This window comes from Lolium perenne, chromosome 3 (assembly GCF_019359855.2).
Source record: "Lolium perenne isolate Kyuss_39 chromosome 3, Kyuss_2.0, whole genome shotgun sequence".
Classification (NCBI taxonomy): Eukaryota; Viridiplantae; Streptophyta; class Magnoliopsida; order Poales; family Poaceae; genus Lolium; species Lolium perenne.
In genome coordinates this window covers 72762808-72782905 of record NC_067246.2, presented here as the reverse complement: position 1 = coordinate 72782905, position 20098 = coordinate 72762808, and the positions used below count along the sequence as shown (strand labels likewise).

The following is a 20098-nucleotide window of genomic DNA, read 5'->3' as shown; positions in this document are numbered from 1 at the left end:
CCAAACTTTAGCTACATTCTTCTCTTTAGCTAGTTTTTCATTTTCTTCTCTATCCCACCTAGCACGCAGTTCAGCCATTAATCTTATATTCTCATTAATTCTAACTTGGATGGCATTTGCTGTAGTAACAATTTTATTATGATGATTCTCATTAGGCATAACTTTCGATTTCAAAAGATCAACATCAGCAGCAAGACTATCGACTTTAGAAGCAAGTATATCAATTTTCCCAAGCTTTTCTTCAATAGATTTGTTAAAAGCAATTTGTGTACTAATAAATTCTTTAAACATAGCTTCAAGTCCAGGGGGTGAACTCCTATTATTGTTGTAAGAATTCCCATAAGAATTAGCATAGCCGTTGCCATTATTATAAGGATATGGCCTATAGTTGTTACTAGAATTATTCCGGTAAGCATTGTTGTTGAAATTATTATTTTTAATGAAGTTTACATCAACATATTCTTCTTGTGCAACCAATGAAGCTAATGGAACATTATTAGGATCAATATTAGTCCTATCATTCACAAGCATAGACATAATAGCATCAATCTTATCACTCAAGGAAGAGGTTTCTTCGACAGAATTTACCTTCTTACCTTGTGGAGCTCTTTCCGTGTGCCATTCAGAGTAATTGATCATCATATTATCAAGAAGCTTTGTTGCTTCACCAAGAGTGATGGACATAAAGGTACCTCCAGCAGCTGAATCCAATAAATTCCGCGAAGAAAAATTTAGTCCTGCATAGAAGGTTTGGATGATCATCCAAGTAGTCAGTACATGAGTTGGGCAATTTTTAACCAGAGATTTCATTCTTTCCCAAGCTTGAGCAACATGTTCAGTATATAATTGTTTAAAATTCATTATGCTACTCCTCAAAGATATAATTTTAGCAGGGGGATAATATCTACCAATAAAAGCATCCTTGCATTTAGTCCATGAATCAATACTATTCTTAGGCAGAGATAGCAACCAATCTTTAGCTCTTCCTCTTAATGAGAAAGGGAACAATTTTAATTTTATAATGTCACCATCTACATCTTTATATTTTTGCATTTCACATAGTTCAACAAAATTATTAAGATGTGCAGCAAGATCATCGTAACTAACACTGCAGAAAATTGCTCTCGCATAACAAGATTCAAGAAAGCAGGTTTAATTTCAAAGAATTCTGCTGTAGTAGCAGGTGGAGCAATAGGTGTGCATAAGAAATCATTATTATTTGTGGTTGTGAAGTCACACAACTTAGTATTTTCAGGGTTGGCCATTTTAGCAACAGTAAATAAAGCAAACTAGATAAAGTAAATGCAAGTAACTAATTTTTTTGTGTTTTTGATATAGCAAACAAGATAGCAAATAAAGTAAAACTAGCAACTAATTTTTTTGTATTTTGATTTAGTGCAGCAAACAAAGTATTAAATAAAACTAAGCAAGACAAAAACAAAGTAAAGAGATTGAGAAGTGGAGACTCCCCTTGCAGCGTGTCTTGATCTCACTGCAACGGCGCAGAAATTTGCTTGATGCGTGTGGTTGACACGTCCGTTGGGAACCCCAAGAGGAAGGTGTGATGCGCACAGCGGCAAGTTTCCTCAGTAAGAAACCAAGGTTTAATCGAACCAAGGGAGTCAAGAAGCACGTTGAAGGTTGATGGTGGTGGGATGTAGTGCGGCGCAACACCGGAGATTCCGGCGCCAACGTGGAACCTGCACAACACAACCAAAGTGCACACTTTGCCCCAACGAAACAGGTGAGGTTGTCAATCTCACCGGCTTGCTGTAACAAAGGATTAACCGTATTGTGTGGAAGATGATTGTTTGCAGAAAACAAGTAGAACAAGTATTGCAAAGAGATTGTATTTCAAGATAGAGAATTGGACCGGGTCCACAGTTCACTAGAGGTGTCTCTCCCATAAGATAAACAACATGTTGGGTGAACAAATTACAGTTGGGCAATTGACAAATAAAGAAGGCATGACCATGCACATACATATTATGATGAGTATAGTGAGATTTAATTGGGCATTACGACAAAGTACATAGACCGCCATCCAACTGCATCTATGCCTAAAAAGTCCACCATCAGGAGATCATCCGAACCCCTCCAAAGTATTAAGTTGCAAAGCAACAGACAATTGCATTAAGTATGGTGCGTAATGTAATCAACAACTACATCCTTAGATATAGCATCAATGTTTTATCCCTAGTGGCAACAAGACAACACAACCTTAGAACTTTCTCACATCGTCCTGTGTCAATGCAGGCATGAACCCACTATCGAGCATAAATACTCCCTCTTGGAGTTACAAGCATCTACTTGGCCAGAGCATCTACTAGTAACGGAGAGCATGCAAGATCATAAACAACACATAGACATAACTTTGATAATCAACATAACAAGTATTCTCTATTCATCGGATCCCAACAAACGCAACATATAGAATTACAGATAGATGATCTTGATCATGTTAGGCAGCTCACAAGATCCGACAATGATAGCACAATGGGGAGAAGACAACCATCTAGCTACTGCTATGGACCCATAGTCCAGGGGTAGACTACTCACACATCACTCCGGAGGCGACCATGGCGGCGTAGAGTCCTCCGGGAGATGATTCCCCTCTCCGGCAGGGTGCCGGAGGCGATCTCCTGAATCCCCCGAGATGGGATTGGCGGCGGCGGCGTCTCTGGAAGGTTTTCCGTATCGTGGCTCTCGGTACTGGGGGTTTCGCGATGGAGGCTTTAAGTAGGCGGAAGGGCAGGTCAGGAGGTGGCACGAGGGCCCCACACCACAGGGCCGCGCGGCCAAGGGGGGGGCCGCGCCGCCCTATGGTTTGGGCACCTCGTGGCCCCACTTCGTCTCCTCTTCGGACTTCTGGAAGCTTCGTGGCAAAATAGGCCCCTGGGCGTTGATTTCGTCCAATTCCGAGAATATTTCGTTACTAGGATTTCTGAAACCAAAAACAGCAGAAAACAAAGAATCGCACTTCGGCATCTTGTTAATAGGTTAGTTCCAGAAAATGCACGAATATGACATAAAGTGTGCATAAAACATGTAGATAACATCAATAATGTGGCATGGAACATAAGAAATTATCGATACGTCGGAGACGTATCATTCTACGCTGCGATGGATGTATAGAAGAAGCGAGCTTCAACGTCCTGGGGGAGGATGGCCCTCCACCGTCAACGTCGTGGGCACTCGGAGTGTCAGTATAGATCTTTCTAGTGACTGTCGGTGTCGAGGTGTAGTGTATGTTGGTGTTTGTCGAGCTATTAAGTGTCAGAGTCGATCTACGTAGTGTCAAAGTCGACATTTTGAGTTCTATGTATCGTCGGAGTCAAGTTTAAACATATCAAACTGTCAAACTAATGGATTACAGTGTTGAAATTGAAGTTTGAAGTGCCGAAATGCAAGTTCAAAGTGGTGAACATGCCTTATTTTACATCATCTAGAATTCCTCAGATGCCCTATTTTGGGTCATCTTGTATGGGAAAATAAAGTTTGGTGCTGTAAAAGTCAATAGCAGGCGCCCTAAAACTATTCTGGGCTGCCCTATTTTGCATCATCTGTTAAGAGATAGATCTTAAGAGAGTACTGTACTAGTATAGTGAGATAAAATTAAGCTGATCGATCTCTCCACGGGGCACGCTTTTTGTAGGGATGGGTTAGCGGCTTAGCGCGTTGGCCGGTGGCCAACTATGCCTGAACTTAAGGGTGCGTGTACTCATCCCGAGAAAAAATAAACACCATCAGGACTCGTTTTGGTTTCTTTCACATGTTGCCATTTCCTTTTCTCCTTTCTGCCATAAAAAGTGTACATGCATGCATGGCATGGCGGCAGTTTATGCAAGAGGAAAATTCGTTAGCCATTTTCCTCAAACCATCTGCTCATTTTGTACTTGGATAGTCTGATGGATTACTTCTTTTAGACGAAAAGGCTCGAGGTTTGATGGATTACTAACTCAAACACCAGGCGTTCAACGAATACGAGCGAAACAGGTGCGGTGTTTTTCATGGTTGACCACCAGGGAATACAAGAAACGTGCAAACATAATTATTCTGAAAGTGTCCGGCCGGGTGGAGAATAGAATTTTGCGAATTTTTTTTAAATAATACACATTTTTTTGTTTATTTCAGAAATAATACTCGGTTTTGAGATATTTCAGAAATAATACACTGTCGGGTTCAGGAAACCCGAAATTTGAAACTCGGGGTAGAGGAACCCGAAATTTCAAAAATCGGGGTAGAGGAACCCGACTAATCCTGTTTCCGCGCGAAAAAGAAGGAATTGGGGTAGAGGAACCCGAAATTTCAGAATTAGGGTAGAGGAACCCGAAATTTCAAAAATCGGGGTCGTAACCCGAAATATGTGGGAATCTCGGGGTCGCCTAACCCGATTCACTAATATCGGGTTTCTAAAACCCGATTCTTTCTTTTCCTTTTCTTTTTTCCTTTTTCGCCCTCCAGCCAAAAGAATAAGTCGGGTTCCTCTACCCCGATTTTGAAATTTCGGGTTCCTCTACCCCGAGTTTTAAATTTCGGGTTCAACGAACCCGACGGTGTATTATTTCTGAAATATCTCAAAACCGAGTATTATTTCTGAAATAAACAAAAAAAAAGTGTATTATTTAAAAAAAATGCGCTAGAATTTTGACGAGTATAGCCTCCAAAAACTTGGTGTCCATTGCTTCCTCGCTTTGCTTTGCTCATGAAAACGACACATACCGATGGTATCAAGAAAGTAAGATTCAAATGCTCCTTCTATTGGAGCACAAAAGGAGTTGTTAACCAGTGGCAAAGTCGAGCTTGCCCATTGCTCATTGGATTAGCTGGGTCTCCAACCCATGCCCAAAGGGTACACATCTCTAATTAGAGGAGATCATCATAATCATAATATAATATGCCAAATGAAAGGAGCAAACACCAACTTGTAAAAGTTGCATGTTTCATTAGTAGTATCTCTCCATGTCCATGACCAACCTCCCTCCTTGTCCCATCTTCAGCTCTATAGATCCATTGGCTAGAGATTTGATCCAAGCTATAAAGCTTGATCAAGGTGTACCAATCGATGACGCAGTACATGAAAGTTACATCGATCCATACATACAGCACTTAGACAAGCTTATAATTTGTTTGAACGGTGAAATGCACCCTCCATAGATGGAGTCATCAAATATAGCATAATGCGGCGTAAAGTAATCCTTGCTGCTTTCTGAAGTGATGTTCAGACTTTCTAAATTTCGCAAAGTTTGCGCTCTCAAATGATGTTATCTTTTTTTTCCCTTTCTCCTTGTCCAGATGTGAACATAGGATCTATTTTTCTAATACAAACTGATGGCGATTGCTATTATGACGACATCATTAGCGAGTTTAATCCATGGCTCGAAATTCGCTTGTTCCGGGAGACTTCAAGTTCGTGTTTCAGTTGACTACTGTATGGAATATAAAGCCATCATCGCAGTACGTTATAAAGTAGAATAAGTCGATGCGAAAATGCTTGCAACCTCCTCGATATATAAAAAAAAAATCAGCTGCTTAAAATAACTGACCGACCATCGTCTGTTCCTGGCAAATCCTATACAATATACTAATCGGCAGTGATATTTCAGATAATGAAGGGATCTCTTTAACTTAATAAATCGTGATTTCATTATTGCAACCAGGTGAGAAGGAATTTGAAATACGATATTCACCTCCCTCCGCATGCATATCCTACTATCTCCGTTGCCGCAGATTTATCTATATTCACATATATCTACACACTAAAACACATCTATATACATGCGTATATAGAAAAATTTGCAACAGTTAATATTCAACAGAGGAGATACTAATTAGTAAGATGGTCACCACACTCTTAGCTAGCCTCTAGTACATAGTTCCTCTACACTCTAGTTCCTCCGTTCAGGATTATAAGGCCAGAGAGCTTTTTAGAATTGTTGGGAATTATAAACCCTCTTTTATTTATTGTCCTCTCTCCACCAACGAATGTTCACTATTTCTCCCCCTTCTCTCATGCATGTGAAACTATTGATGCATGTAGTCGTTAATGAGAGGAAGTCATAAACTTTCTTGGTGTTAGTGAATTGGTCTTCTAATTTTACTCCCTCTATCCCAAAATAGGATGCCTATAATATTTAGATAAAGTCATACTTCTCAAAGTTTGACCAACTATATAGAAAAAAACGTCAACATTTATATATTTTTAGAACCATCATGAAATATATTTTCATATTATATGCATTTAAAGGTTTAGATGTTGATTTTTTTTTTGTAAATAGTTGAAACTTTAAGAAGTTTAACTTTAACTAAAATCTATAAACATCCTAACTTGAGAAGGAGTGAGTATAATCTAGAACAGAGGAAGTATCTTGGAGGAACTCAAACTCTGGAAGCTGACAAGGAGGCAGGTTTTGCGAGAGTAGCCGTAGGAACTGCTAGGTGTGTGTCTGTCCTCCGATGTTCCACTAGAATATGATCTACTCCCTCTGTTTACAAATATAAGACATTTTAGCTAGCTAATCTAGCTTGACTAAAAATCTTCCATTACCAAACGGAGGGAGTAGTAGTAAAAAAAATTATCTGTCTTAGAGCAGTTAGTGCAACATTATCTTACAGTGAAATCAACCGAGGGCTTGATTGCAAGGTAGCCAAACATGCATGCAAAGTTTCAGCACACGATAAAAGCTTTAAATACACCGGTGCCACTCGGTACTACTACATGGGTTCTAAAATAAGTGCCTCACTTTTATCTAAATACAAATATATCTAAACATATTTTAATATAGATACATTTAGTTTAGAAAAAAGTTGAGATCTAAAATGGAGCGAGTACAAAGCATGCATGGAGATAAGCTGGTGTGGCTATCATTATATCAGTAGGCCTGGGAGCCGCGTGTAGTATCTTTGACCAGGACGTCCACGGATTCCCTATCTCCAAAACCACGATGGGCTGTTGTTGGTTGGCACTGCGGAAAAACGCCGGCGCTTCCCATCCTCGTGCGGCCGTACGTGGAGTCAAAGCCGATGTGCTACGGCCAACTGCCAACCGCTGCCCCAGTTCATGCTGGGGACAGCCAGCAGAGGAGGCGGCAGCGACCGGCCTCGTTCCGAAGTTGGTTCCAGCCGCCTCGAGCGAGCGAGCGAGCTCAGGGGTCAAAAAACGACGGCTGAGAGAAACCAGGAGACAGGCATTTGGATACCTGGAAAAACTGGAAGCTCCAGTTGTGTCATTTCAGCTTTGATGTGCTCCAAGTCAAGCACGATCTGTCTTCTTTTTTTTGTTGCTTTGCCTCGACGAAACCATCATAGAAGTTTCGGCTGCAAAAATTCCAGTCTAGGTTCAATAACTCGGTCAGATGATTGCCGAGCGAGCACAGCAGAGGTCACGGTCAGTTGCATCTAGATGCGTAGCAATTTATTTCACGTATGCTAAAGAGAAAAACGCAGCAGCTGCTAGAAGAGTTCCGATTTCTGAATAGCTTCATTTAACGTGCTTCATGTTTTGACCGACACAAATCAAGGAAACCAATCACGAAAAACATGGTAGACAAACTGGTCGGTCGAAATCCAGAACAGAGGCAGAATGTTTATTCATTTCCACGCTCCAACACTAGTTTCAATGATTTATCAAAACAAAAAAGTGAAGGAACATTTCATACACTCTTCCGGACTTACCACCGAGAGAGGACCCTTGCATGATTTGACTAAATTTACAAGCGAATAACTTATGGGAACAACATTAGCACCACCAACTCAGGTGGATACATGTTCTGCAAAAGAATAACACCCCAAATACGCCCCACAGTAGGAGTTAATGATCAAAATTGTATGTTTCTTATTTTCTGTGAAAATTGACCGCAAATGATCTCAGAGGAAAATATCAACAGTTAACTTGTCCAGAAGCCTACTCATTTCGAGCTGAACTTGCCGCGCACGGTCTCGTAAGCTGGTACGTTGAGAACTGCACATCAAAGGGAACCAGATTATAAACAGTGCAATTGAACACATGATGTACACAGATGACTGGTAATAAATGAGGAAGCTCACCGTTTCCATGGGATGCCATTGTCAAGGGAGATGAGATGATTTTCTCAGCGAGAGTTGACACATCTTTCAGAGTGACACCATCAACAATCTTCAGAAGGTGCTCCACGGGTTTCCTGCAAGGTTTTACATGGAAAGTGTCAGACGGTGCAAAGCTACATGCTGCAAATGTTACACTTGGCAAAGATCATACAGATTGATGCAGAAATAATACACCAATTGTGGAGTTCTTTTTCTTATCACCAACATGCAGTAAAAAGTACATGAACTTGGATGAGCAATGTTCTCCGCTGATTATGCGTGGGAAATTTACTGGCTTCAAAAAGGGGCTGTGAGTTCATGATACCATTACAGCACATGTTCTGTTACTAAGTGCAATAACACATTTCATACATCAGATAGCACTCAATATGTGGGGGCAAAGATGTTCCTAACCCACCAAGTCACTAAAGATCTTGTTAACATCAAAACATGCATTTTACTTCTATTTACTACCAGTAATTTACATAATTTCTCTTAGTATCATAGGGTTGGCTAAAGAGAATAGCCATGTGTAAAACCTGATTTTCTCCAGAATCTTGCAGTTGTCATACGGATATAAAAAAAGTATGCATCGCATGTTTCTAGAGAAAGAACAACCCAAGTACTAACCAACAGTGATATCTAAGGTAAAGAGGGCTCCTTGGTATCTAATATGGTTGCAATACGTGCTATAAATTAAAATGTCACTATTCTGTGAACCAGGTATAATTGCAGAGTATCTAGAGCATTGCTTAAACTTATGCATATTCTCGGCCTTGCAGGGAATAGAAGCATAGGCACCATGACAAATGTTGCAGTTTAGCACAAATGTTTAACAACTGTACCTTTCACCAAATGCCAAAACTTGGCGCCCCATATCTTCGGTTGCTGATGCCTGTGAGTTGAATTGTTAGTACTAGATCATTAGGCACAGTTACAGAAATATCACAGGAGCATGCATACCTTTGATTCCAGGCTTGCCAAGATTGCAGATTTAGCTGCTGCTTTAGCACGATCTAGCTGGGTCTGGTCAACTGTAATTAAAAAAAAAAGTTTCAGGCAAAAGCAACTTATGACTGAGGAGTCAATATAGGAGAGTTAAGGTACCTTGACCAGGAGTCGCAAGGGAAGTGAGTTCTCGGGCTGCTAAGTCAATAGCTTTAGGAGCAAATGCTGCAGCCTGATTATGAAATTATATTTTTGTCAGTTGTCAAAGTACAATACTCCGTAGCTAAAAACGAAAATACTATGCATAACAGGCTTTGCTTATCCAATTGTAAATGATACTTACAGTTGATGTATGAATTCCAAAAATGCCAGTGGTACTGTGAACATCCTTGAAAGCAGAGATTGATTTGATTTGGTCAAATTCATTTACAAGATGATCTGTACAAAGTATACCATGGTTAAGGCACTAATGTGATTACTAATACAGATACAAGATAGTTTGTGGTGCTATCAGAATCGGAATAGAATTTTTTTAAAGCCCGTTGGCGTTACACTGCAAATAATAGTAGCTATAACCTAGAATGGTTGCCAGAAAAAGGATTTGACTATTAGCTGACCTACATCATCTATGGTTTACAATTTGCAGAATAGCTGGCTCAAAGAGCAAATCATATTTGAACTATCACCCAGTCAGACAATTAAATAATATATGTGCTATTGGCAATGTAAGTTTCATTGTTGCTCATTTTTTTCATAACTATGCAGAGTTCCCCACAGATATAACCAAAGCTTGAGTGCCAAACTGTAGAATATGTCTGCTTACTTAGGCGTGAATGCAAGCCTTTTCCAGGTCTTCCCCAAGAAAACAAACCACCACCACCCAAAAGTGTCTGTAAAAAACAGTTTAGCTCTTTTTATATTAGACAACAGTGCTGCACGAAATCAGTATAAGTGGACTGCTGAATAAAATTATCAATGCAACTTAAAGCGCATATTTATCATGAACCTGGAGAACTGATGCAGTAACATAATCTTTTTCTTTCAACCATCCACCAGGAAGCTCAAAAGCCAGAGCAATATCTGTGTTCTATTTTTTGAGAAGAAACCAAAGTAAGAACAAAGATACATGACGAAAGACATCACATAAATGACTAATGAGTGGCTCAAAACCATAAAACATACGGATGAATCTGCTGCACGTCTATATTCTCCACCAACATAGACAGATTTTGGCTTTACTGTTCCAGTTGCATTGGGAATGTCAGAGAGGAGAGGTTCGGCAATTGATACAAGTTCATCATGGTCGACACCAGATGCAGCTAGAACAATTCGAGGGGAGGTGTAGTTCTCCTGGCATCCATGAAACAGATATACAAATAGCATGTTAACAAGAATACCAACACAACTATACTACTAAAAGGATTTGTGGGGGTGAATCTCACAGCTAGGAACTCTTCCAGAACATCTGTATTTAATCTGCTAATGGAAGCTTCTGAGGCAATCAATGGGTTAGCCAAAGCCCCAGAATAGCCAGCGGAATGAAGGGCGTCCAAGAGGAAACTTTCTGGATTAGTTGAAGCTTGTGCAAGCTCTGCCTTCAGTTTTGCTATCTATGAAGGCAATAAGTTAGCATTCAGCAACATATTCCAATCATCTAGAGTACAGAGCAAAAGGGCATAATATTAAGATGAAATACCTCTTCCTTCACTTCCCAGTCAAGCAAAGCAGGATTCCGAACACAATCAACAAGAACTTCAACCATTTCAGGCATGTAAGTCTTCAGAGCCCCATAGCTGTAGCTCGTGAGCTCACGGTTAGCTGATGCTTTGGCATTACCACCTATAGCACAGATTTCACGCACAACACGCAACTGGCTCCTGTTTCTAGTGGTTGCAAAGGCCAGTTTCTTCAACAGCTGAGTGGCACCAAGTGTTTCAGGTGCTTCATAGACAGACCCGCTGTTGACATAAACTCCTACGGAGCATGATGATCCCTAGAAAAGAGATGCAAAACATAGGTATCACTAACCGACCACCATGAGGAACATGCATGAAATAGCTAGATTACAAGAAATAAGGAACACATACCGGAGATGTCTCAGATGCAATTTTGACACCATTTGAAAGTGCTGTGATTTTTGTCTCAGAAGGCTTCACTAGGTCGGGTAGCGGCTCTGGAATGGTGACTCCTGGGAGTGCAAAGTCAGGTGGGAGTAACGCATTTGAAGGTGCGCCTGTGAGCCAGCTTAGGAAGCCGCCACCCGATGAACGCTGTGCAACACTTGTGCTAGCAGACCTAATTGCGATATTCAACATTTGAGCATCCGCCCCACGCTGCTGCAAGTGGTAAACAACAGATATTATGTAAGCAGCTAAAGTTGAGCCAACCAGTATGAATTATTATATTTAAAACCCAACAAAAACAAGCTGTCTCTGCTTGGTGGTTATTAGGTATTGCAGTAAAATATCACATGGCAGAGTGTCTCAATGACGAAATTTTGTGCATCCCTATATAGATGTTATCTAAATGCAAGGTTATGGCTCTAGCCGTGAATAAAACATTTCATGGGCCGAACTAGTAAGCCAAACACTACTTGCTACGACAGTAAAGCATTTCAAGCATATGTATGGAGCAAATATATCATGAGCATTCGAAGTAAATTATGCTCGTTCCAGAAGACTACTTCTATTTCTCTATATTATTAAGATAATACTGATTAAATAAATACAAAACTAATTGTTCAAAGGACTTTAACAAGCCATTTCCAATTTGAAGAAAAGCTCTTCCAAATCATACATTTGACTACATGCAGCCTGAACACAAGACAAGAGCTCATAAAGCAGAACACAAGGTGAAACACAAAACAAAGCTATGTCATTAACCTGGTGAAGCACAAAAGTTATAGCTGCCCAGCTCGTGAAATTGTTTAGAAACAGAGCCAACGAGAAATTCGGCGACATCGGAACTAACTCATTTCGCTAATAACATAATCCAATTAGCATGCCTTTGCAAACGACCGTAGACATCACCCTTCCCCTGATAATTACACAAACCTATCCAACATAACAAATTCGCCACACACCACTACTCATCGCATCTAAAATCCATGCTTAGTCAATTCAACATATCAGGGGAAACATTCAGACAGCGGCAACTGCTACTTGCGCCTCTAGAATGCCTCCACTACACGCACACCTATCGAATCCGCATGACCGACCCAAGGATGCTAGTTCCCTACCAATCGCGAGGCGACCACAGACTACGGCCGTTCGGATCGGGCGCATCGCGGCGGGATGGGCGCCACGGAGGCATCAGATCTAGCGAAACGTAAGGGAGGGGAGGGGACGGTAGGGTTTCGGGCGAGGGATGGCTGACCTTGAGGGCGCCGAGGCCGGAGGCGGCTCGGTACATGGTGGCCGGAGCCTGTCGGAGGATTCGCTCGACGGAGTGGTCGCCGGCGGCGCCTGCGGAGGGAGCGGCGGAGGCGGAGATGGGGACGGAGACCGTGGGACAAGTGGAAGGCGACAATTCGAGAGACTGGCTGCGCATATAGAAGAAGTGGGTGAGCTGAATTCGTGGGCAGTTTCTTAACGGGCCGGACCGGCCCAGCTTAGGCGTCCTAGCCCAATAACTTCGGTGCCGTATGGGCTGACCTGGACTCATTTCGTGGCCATCACATCGCGCATCAAATCCCTAACCGCCGCCCCGCGTGATGCAAAAAAGAAAACGCCTTTCCGTCTCCGTGCTCATCGAGACGCGGGGCCAAGCGAGGGAGCGCCTACTCACACCTTTAAATGGGAGCTAGCAACGGGAGGTGCTTCCTGCCGACCTGGTCGGCGGAAACAAGCCACCGCACCCCCACGGGCAGGCAGCAGTTTCATGGGCCGCGGCCCATCAGGAAACCTTTTCTTTCCTTTGTTTTGTCTTCGCATTTTTAAATCTCAACGTTTTTTGGAAAACCAAAATAATTTTTGAGGTTTCTTAAAAGATATTTGAAAGTTTTTCAAATCTGAACAAATTCAAAATTTAAACATTTTTCAAAATATAGATTATTTTAAATCCCGAATATTTTTTAAAATTTGAACAAATCTGAAAAGTGAACAAATTTCAGATTTTGAACAGATTTCAAAATTTAAAGGAATTTCTAAATTTGAACGAATATCGATTTTCCCTAAAATTTGAACATTTTTTAAAATGAACATATTTTAATTTTGAACATTTTTCGGATACGAACAATCTTTAGCTTTGAACATTTTTCGTCTTGAACACTTTTCAAATTTGAACGTTTTTGAATTTGAATATATTTTCAAATTTGAACTATTTTGATTTTGAACAAAATGAAAAATGAACAGAAAAGAAAAGGAAACAAAAAAGAAAACATAAAAAGAAAAAACAGAAACAGAAGACGAAGAAGAAAAAAAAAAGGTGAAAATGGGCCAGGCCCAATACCCGATCAGGGTGTGCGGTGCCTGGTAGGCACCGACCTGATCGTTGTATAGGATTTCCCGCTAGCAACAGCTGTCTTCATAGCATCTTCAACAGGTTGTAAATAGAGGGTGAGCGACGCTCGCGTGATTGAAAAATGCGTCTGGAAACACGCCTAGCGACCCAACGCATAGTGTTCGGGCAGTCCACGGAGACGCAAACCTGGTCCAAATAAGTGTCTCAGATGCGTCTCTGCGGATACTGCGCGGACGAGCCAAGTGTCCGCTCGCGTGTGGCGGATGTTTCGTCGAGTCCGCCTAGTAGCGGCTCTGGCTCGATGCATCTTCTCAGGCTCGTCACTACTGGCGCCGAGGCGTCGCTTCGGCACGTTAGTGGCGATGCCTCGCGTGCCGAGCGGCATCCGCCCACCTCTACGCACGAATTAATGGCGATGTCACGCGTGCCGTGCCCCGCGCATCTCATCTCCTCCCACACAAAACCCTAGCCGCCGCACAACCTCCACTATAGCGCCGCCTCCACACAGCCCTCCACATTTGCCATGAGCAGCGCCGGGCGTGGCCAGGCTACTGCGCCTCCACCTCTGTGCATGAAGTAATTATGATGCCACGCGTGCCGCGCCCGTCGCCTGCTTCCAGCGTATATAAAGGGGGCGCACGCATCTCATCTCCTTCCACACAAAAATCTAGCCGCCGCACAACCTCCACCGTAGCGCCGCCTCCACACAGCCCTCCACCTTTGCCATGAGCAGCGCGTGACGCGATCAGGCTACTGCGCCTTCACCTCCAACTCCACCTCCGACGGTCGAGAGCTGCGAAGAGGAGTTGGAGGATGACGAAAGCACGGACAACGTCCTCGACGCGGCCATGGACGCGAAGTTCATGGGTGATGCGGAGCGGGAAGCATAGGAGGAGCGGGCGGCCCATGCGACGTTCGATGCCGAGACGGAACGCCGCAGGGAGGCGGCCACCGCAGAGGACGACTCCTCCGATATCAATTGGTCCTCTAATGAGCCTACCCTGAAGTAGAGGGTGGCAGAGGAGAGGGCGTTAGTCGACTCCTTCAAGACGCTCAACAAGGCCGAGGATGCCGCGTAGGAGGCACTGTGGCAGCACCTGCTGGAGGATGTGGCGGCTCACCGAGCTCTATCAGCCGCATGGCGGGCGGCGGAGAAGCAGACGAGGAAGGGACACAACGACGGGGTCGGGCCGTCGGGCAGCAAGTAGGCTAGGGCTTGGATTTCTTTTAGTTTGTAGTATATTATGCTTTTTTACTTGGTGATAAAAAATTTATTGAAAAAATGAGTCGCCCCGCTGGAAACACACCTAGACGCAAACGGACGCGCTGTCAAAATATGTCGGCAGGGCAACGGAAGCGGATGCGCACGACCACTTTTGAGCGTCCGATATACGTCGCCTCGAGATGCCCTTATTCTATCTTAGTTTACCTGACAACTCAGCGTGAGTCTACTTTGGTTTAAAATCTTAAAAAATTCAAACCGAAGAAATTTCAAAATCGAACGATTTCTGAAAACAAACAATTTTCAAAATTTAACAAATTTCAAAACAAAATTCAAAACAGAATGATTTTTATAAATGAACAATTTTCAGAATTGAACAGATTTCAAATTTCAAAAATTTCGAATTAAAAAATATTCAAAAATGAAAACTTGCCCAAAATGAAAAGGTTCATATTTAAAAATGTTCAAATTTTGAAAAAAAATGAAACTAGTTAAATGTTGAAATTCAAACTTCCTAAAAAATGTTCAAAACAAAAATTGTTCAAAGTCTAAAAAAAATTCTAATTCGAAAGTGTTCAAATTTTTCAGAAAAAACAGAAAAATTTGACATGCAAAAGCAACGAAAACGGGCATAAAAAACCATTGAAAACCGAGAAAGAACATAAGCAGAAACCTGAACAAAACCCGACTGCCGTGCTAATGGACCGGCCCAACCTTCACCGCCCTGTGCGGAGCCCCAGCTAACTCCCGCAGTAAGCGGCGAATAGAAATCGCCGCCAAGCGATCACCGCCGCCGCGTGCGCTCTGCGTCTCCGTCGGCGACAAGGGAGGCCTGCTCAACACGCGTCCGCGCGCGGCGGTGATGGATGTGGTAAGTTCGGCGAAGCGATTGGCCTCGATCGCGCGCCATTGGGGAGTACCTTGCACCGCTCCGCGCGCGGAGGAGCACGGGGTTTTCCGGTGGTGCCCGCCGGCCGCCGGCCGTGGCTAACTTCGAGCAGGTGAACTGTTTGACCAAACGCCGATTAGGTACTTACTATCCTCCGGGACTCTGATGCCCTGCATGTGTTCTGGCCTGTTGCGTTTGTTATCTTGCGGATTCTGTTGCCTTCGCAAATCGCAATTGTGTTCGGCGAAATTGTTCGGTGATGGTTCTCTGTTCAGTTGCAGTCGAGTGGAAAAAACAGTCGCGTTGGGCTGGTTGTAGGTAGTCCACCTGGTTGATGAAATGCCGTTCTCAGTTTGGAAAGAGTAGCAGCTAGTTTAGCTACCTGATTCTCTGAAGTCTGAACTGAAGATGTGCCGTACTGTCGTCTACTACATGGTTGTCGAATGGTCCGAGCTTACTGTTGGGGTCTGTAAGGTTTGGATCCGGATATACAGCTATGCAGGTCAAAGAGTTTGGTGGGTCCGCTTTCATTTCAAATGTGTTTGGTAGATGGGTAGGGTTGTTGTCTGAAGGTGCTTCGTCATTGGTTCGTCACCCGTTGATGCTCTTATATTTGATCAGATCACGTTAGCATACTAAGGATGCAGGCTACTGTGCCGACCCGTTTTCTTAGTTGATGCCAATGACTTGGTGATCTACCAGAGTGTAGTTGTTATGATCTTTCAGTTTATTGCTTGCTTGCTACAAACTGCTCGCCAGCTTATTTCATATACACTGTGGGGAATCTTTTATATATATTATAGTTAGGAATGTTGCACCTTTGGCTAGTTTTGCTGGTGTCAGTGCATTGCCAATACAATTTCTTACCGAGGATGATTCTTATCTGAAGACAACTTTGTCACAGTTGATTCTCTTGCATCCAGAATTAGCAATTTTCCACTTTTAGAATCCTGTTGTGTTTTATGTCCTGAAAATGACACCATTTTGTCCCGTTTGTTGGTGAACATACGAGCCAACCATATTTATGAAAATTCGTTCCATTTGTGTCATTGTCGGAAAGTTGAGGTTTGATTGGTTGCTATTTAGTTATTTTAGCAAACATCATGTCCTATTCCCCCTGTTTTGACTAGAAGAGTTTACACAGCTAGAAGTAGGTAACCCAATATTCTTATGCATTTGAACATGCCTGTAAGACAAGTAGACAACACAACCACTCAACAACTATTAATCTTTGATTTTTTTGGCATAAGACAGAAATAACCAAATTGCCTTGAATTGGTGTATTACCTCTGTCTTTAGTTGCCTATGTTTCTCTCATGAAATTCTCCTTTCAATTGCTGATGTAAACTTTTTTTGAAATGGAATTGTCGAGGTAAAATGACTTTACCAATTGATACTCTTGCACTTGGAGTCTATAATACCCATTGTTAGAATATTTCCATTCTACTTTTATGTTATTTTGTCGGTGAGTATTTGAGCCGAACAGATATCAGTTCATTTCCATTTATGTACATATGCTCAGTTTTTGTCGGTGAGTATTTGTGCCGAACAGATATCAGTTCATTTCCTTTTATGTACATATGCTCAAACCTAACATTGTTGTTACCATTGGGAGTCAATGTTTAAGTGACCGAAGGAAGAATCTACATACTTGGAAGTAACACAATATTCCGAAGCAGTTGCACATCCCTATAAGATAACACACCCACTGAACTGCTATTATTCCGTGTTTGTCTGTTTTTGGCATAAGAATTGCTGAAAGAAAAGGATGCCTGGTATTGGCAAACTACCTCCGTTTTTTTAATTTACCTATCTTCTCATACATTCCCTCATGTAATGTCGCTTCTTTCAATAAAGCAGCTCTTGCAGTGTGATCAGCTAATGATTGTTGCACCACTTTTTGTCAAATAGGCAAATACTTAAATAACCATCAAGGGAAGCATGTGCGAGAAGGTTACGTATGATGATGTTTAAAAGTCCTCATGGCGCATGGGAGGGGACCTGTACCACTTGTGGTGTATGAGCATGGACGCAACACAGGTGCAAACCACGTAGTTATACATAACCCTTTCATATATGAGCATCACATTTCTTTGAAAATGGATCCGTTATGCATTGTAATTGATATCATAGATGATACTTGGTAGCCATGAAGGCTTAATGCCCGAAGTTAATTTGCCTTCTTCATCCGTCTCTATCTGTTTTTTTTTTTTAATTAGCATATGGATCAACCACTTGATCTTCTGTACAACTGCGACATTTTATTCGTGGAGCTGATGCCTGGTGGTCATCTGATTTCATGGAATGTGCCGAGATTGATAATATGAAGTGACTTTTACTTTTACTACAGATTACGTTGCACATAGTGGCTATGGCTTTTACCCACTTTGAGGTGGCTATGACTTTCACTATTGTCCACATTTACAGGTGAACGGTCAGTTCTTCAGAAAGATATCTGTTTCAAACTATATATATCTGTGAATGCGACAGCATCGGTGGAATTCAACTGAACAGACGAAGCTGGAGTTCTAAGTTTCTTCAGGTACTTGACCCACCTCTTGACACGTGATTGATTGGTACTTAGACACGCAGTGAGTTAATGGATAGGATTATAAGTATTTGACTGTTTGCTGCGACTTAAGCCTCAGGTTTTGCACGTATACAAAGCAATGCATTGCAATTATTGTGAGGTTGTGACGGATCTGTCGGTTGGCCAGAACCCCAACCTCCAAGTGTATCTATACATAGAAAATCTACTTTCATCGAAGAACTCTCGCGGAGTAAAACCAGAAGTTGAGTAGTATGTATATATACAATGCATCATACAGTTGAGTAAAACCAGAAGGTCAGGGAGTAGTCACGAATGGTATTTATGAACCCTGATGAGGTGTTGCTACTACTGCTATAAATCCTAATAGCAGTGTCGCTGACATTGAGGCACACACAAGCACACATATATTTAATTAACACGCCAGATGATGGTGATGAATCTTTCTTGTCTGCCAGAAATATCAAGAATGACCAGGATTTTCTCGGCAAGCTGTCGTGTCAACATTGGGATGGGTTATCAGGTCATAATGGTTTGATTTGCCTATGAGAGGCACAATGCAACTCGCGGGGAGGTAGATTGGTCGACAGAGATGCAAAGATTGTGTTGGACTCTTCTCTCGGAGCAGGCAGGGAGACAGTAGTAGGCAACCACAGAGTGGCAGGTTTTTTCTTCGATGGAGTAAGGCACAAGTGAAGACGATCTGAGCTGACCCGGAGGCCGTAGGAACGTACTGCAGAAGGTGACCGGCGTCAGGGACTCAGGGTGTATCGTTGGACCTAAGTACCTAATTAGGCTATTTTTGTCGCCACCATGCCTATCTTTGACGCCGTCGTGGTCGCGCCCACTTGGATTCTGGAGACTCTGGACAAGCGTATCGATCTGGTCGAGCTACCTGGGTCCAGGGCACCAGCTCTGTTGTTCTGACCGGGGCCATGTTTTTCTCATGACAGCAACAATGGGAGCCTCAAGTTACAACAGTACTGATGAGCACAATTCCACCTGGGACCCAACTGCGTGCGTAGGGGGTCATCAGTTGTGATTTGCAGCCTCATGATCTACCGCTGAGGTGACAACATGGAAAAGGTGTCGAAATGGGAAACGGATATCTGCTGTTGCCCGATGCAGACTGTAAGCCGTAGGTCCAGCTCTGCGCTTTGGATTGATCATGGTCGAAGATGAAGGTATGTTTTTGTATATTTGTTTTGTTTTACCACCTGAAGAGTTTCGTCCAGATTTTTAAGACGTTTTTACTTCATTGCCACGCACAGTTACCCCACTATATATGGAAGTAGGATTGCCGATGGACTGTTTAATAACCAAAATAATGACCAGAATTTGTGACGGTCCTTACACCTTATATTAGTTGATCATATAGATGCTAGATTACAACACTTTTAGATAAAATAAATTTGATGCATTGCGGCACTAATCTTTAAGTGAAAGCCAATCACCCAGGACTATTTTCGACAAACTTGTTCGTACTACTGATTCTATTCGATCAGTGGACTGGATTAGACAACCGTGCTGTACTGACTCACGAATGGTTTTCCATGTCTGAGATCCAGCAAATGGGTCCTGCTTGAAGGTGAAGTTTGTTCCCCTGGTCAGGCATGCGATGCAGCACGGGCTTATTTTTATGTGCCTAGCCTCAGCTTGTCTATATCTGAGCGGTTGGGGTCCATCAAGTGTTGTACTGCTTCATTTGCCTTGGGTGGGACGCAAGTTCTGGGATTTACCTCTCTCCCTCCTCAACATCACTGACTCCAATGCCAAAAAGTATCATCATTTGAGCACAAGGCCTCCTCCATATACCCATGTGAGCTCATATGACATCCTTATATTTTTCTCCCTGTTGCGATTTGCAAACCACATTATTGTGCATTGGAAAGAAATACCCTTTTCCATCATTCCAAGCATGCAAGATGAAACAAAATGAACTTGTATGTACATGTCCCTTCCTCAT

General features: G+C 42.5%; 1 protein-coding gene across 2 annotated transcripts; it reads right to left on the bottom strand.

The window, feature by feature from the left end:
- Positions 1-7562: 7562 nt before the first annotated feature.
- On the bottom strand, positions 7563-12602 carry LOC127341516 (mitochondrial-processing peptidase subunit alpha). Of its 2 annotated transcripts, none has more exons than XM_071827995.1 (13): positions 12388-12602; positions 11100-11345; positions 10709-11005; positions 10455-10622; positions 10195-10362; positions 10019-10099; positions 9836-9902; positions 9356-9450; positions 9172-9244; positions 9028-9098; positions 8910-8959; positions 8047-8159; positions 7563-7960 (listed from the first exon to the last, which is right to left on the bottom strand). In XM_071827995.1, the coding sequence occupies exons 1-13, from the start codon at positions 12559-12561 to the stop codon at positions 7908-7910; spliced, it is 1656 nt and encodes a 551-aa protein (XP_071684096.1). In that variant the 5' UTR covers positions 12562-12602; the 3' UTR covers positions 7563-7907. The 2 variants fall into 2 exon arrangements, with proteins under 2 accessions (XP_071684096.1, XP_051223344.2); XM_051367384.2 differs by having other exon boundaries at positions 11100-11348; positions 12388-12576.
- Between the last annotated feature and the right edge of the window lie 7496 nt (positions 12603-20098).

What these genes read in the sequence shown, in the direction of transcription:
- LOC127341516 (XM_051367384.2), bottom strand. Translation starts at nt 12,561, where the DNA reads ATGCGCAGCCAGTCTCTCGAATTGTCGCCTTCCACTTGTCCCACGGTC. An exon ending in AGGCTTGCATTCACGCCTAA is followed by an intron (nt 9,451 to 9,835) that starts GTAAGCAGACAT and finishes TACTTTGTACAG; the next exon opens with ATCATCTTGTAAATGAATTT. An exon ending in GTTTTGGCATTTGGTGAAAG is followed by an intron (nt 8,160 to 8,909) that starts GTACAGTTGTTA and finishes AAAACCTTGCAG; the next exon opens with GAAACCCGTGGAGCACCTTC.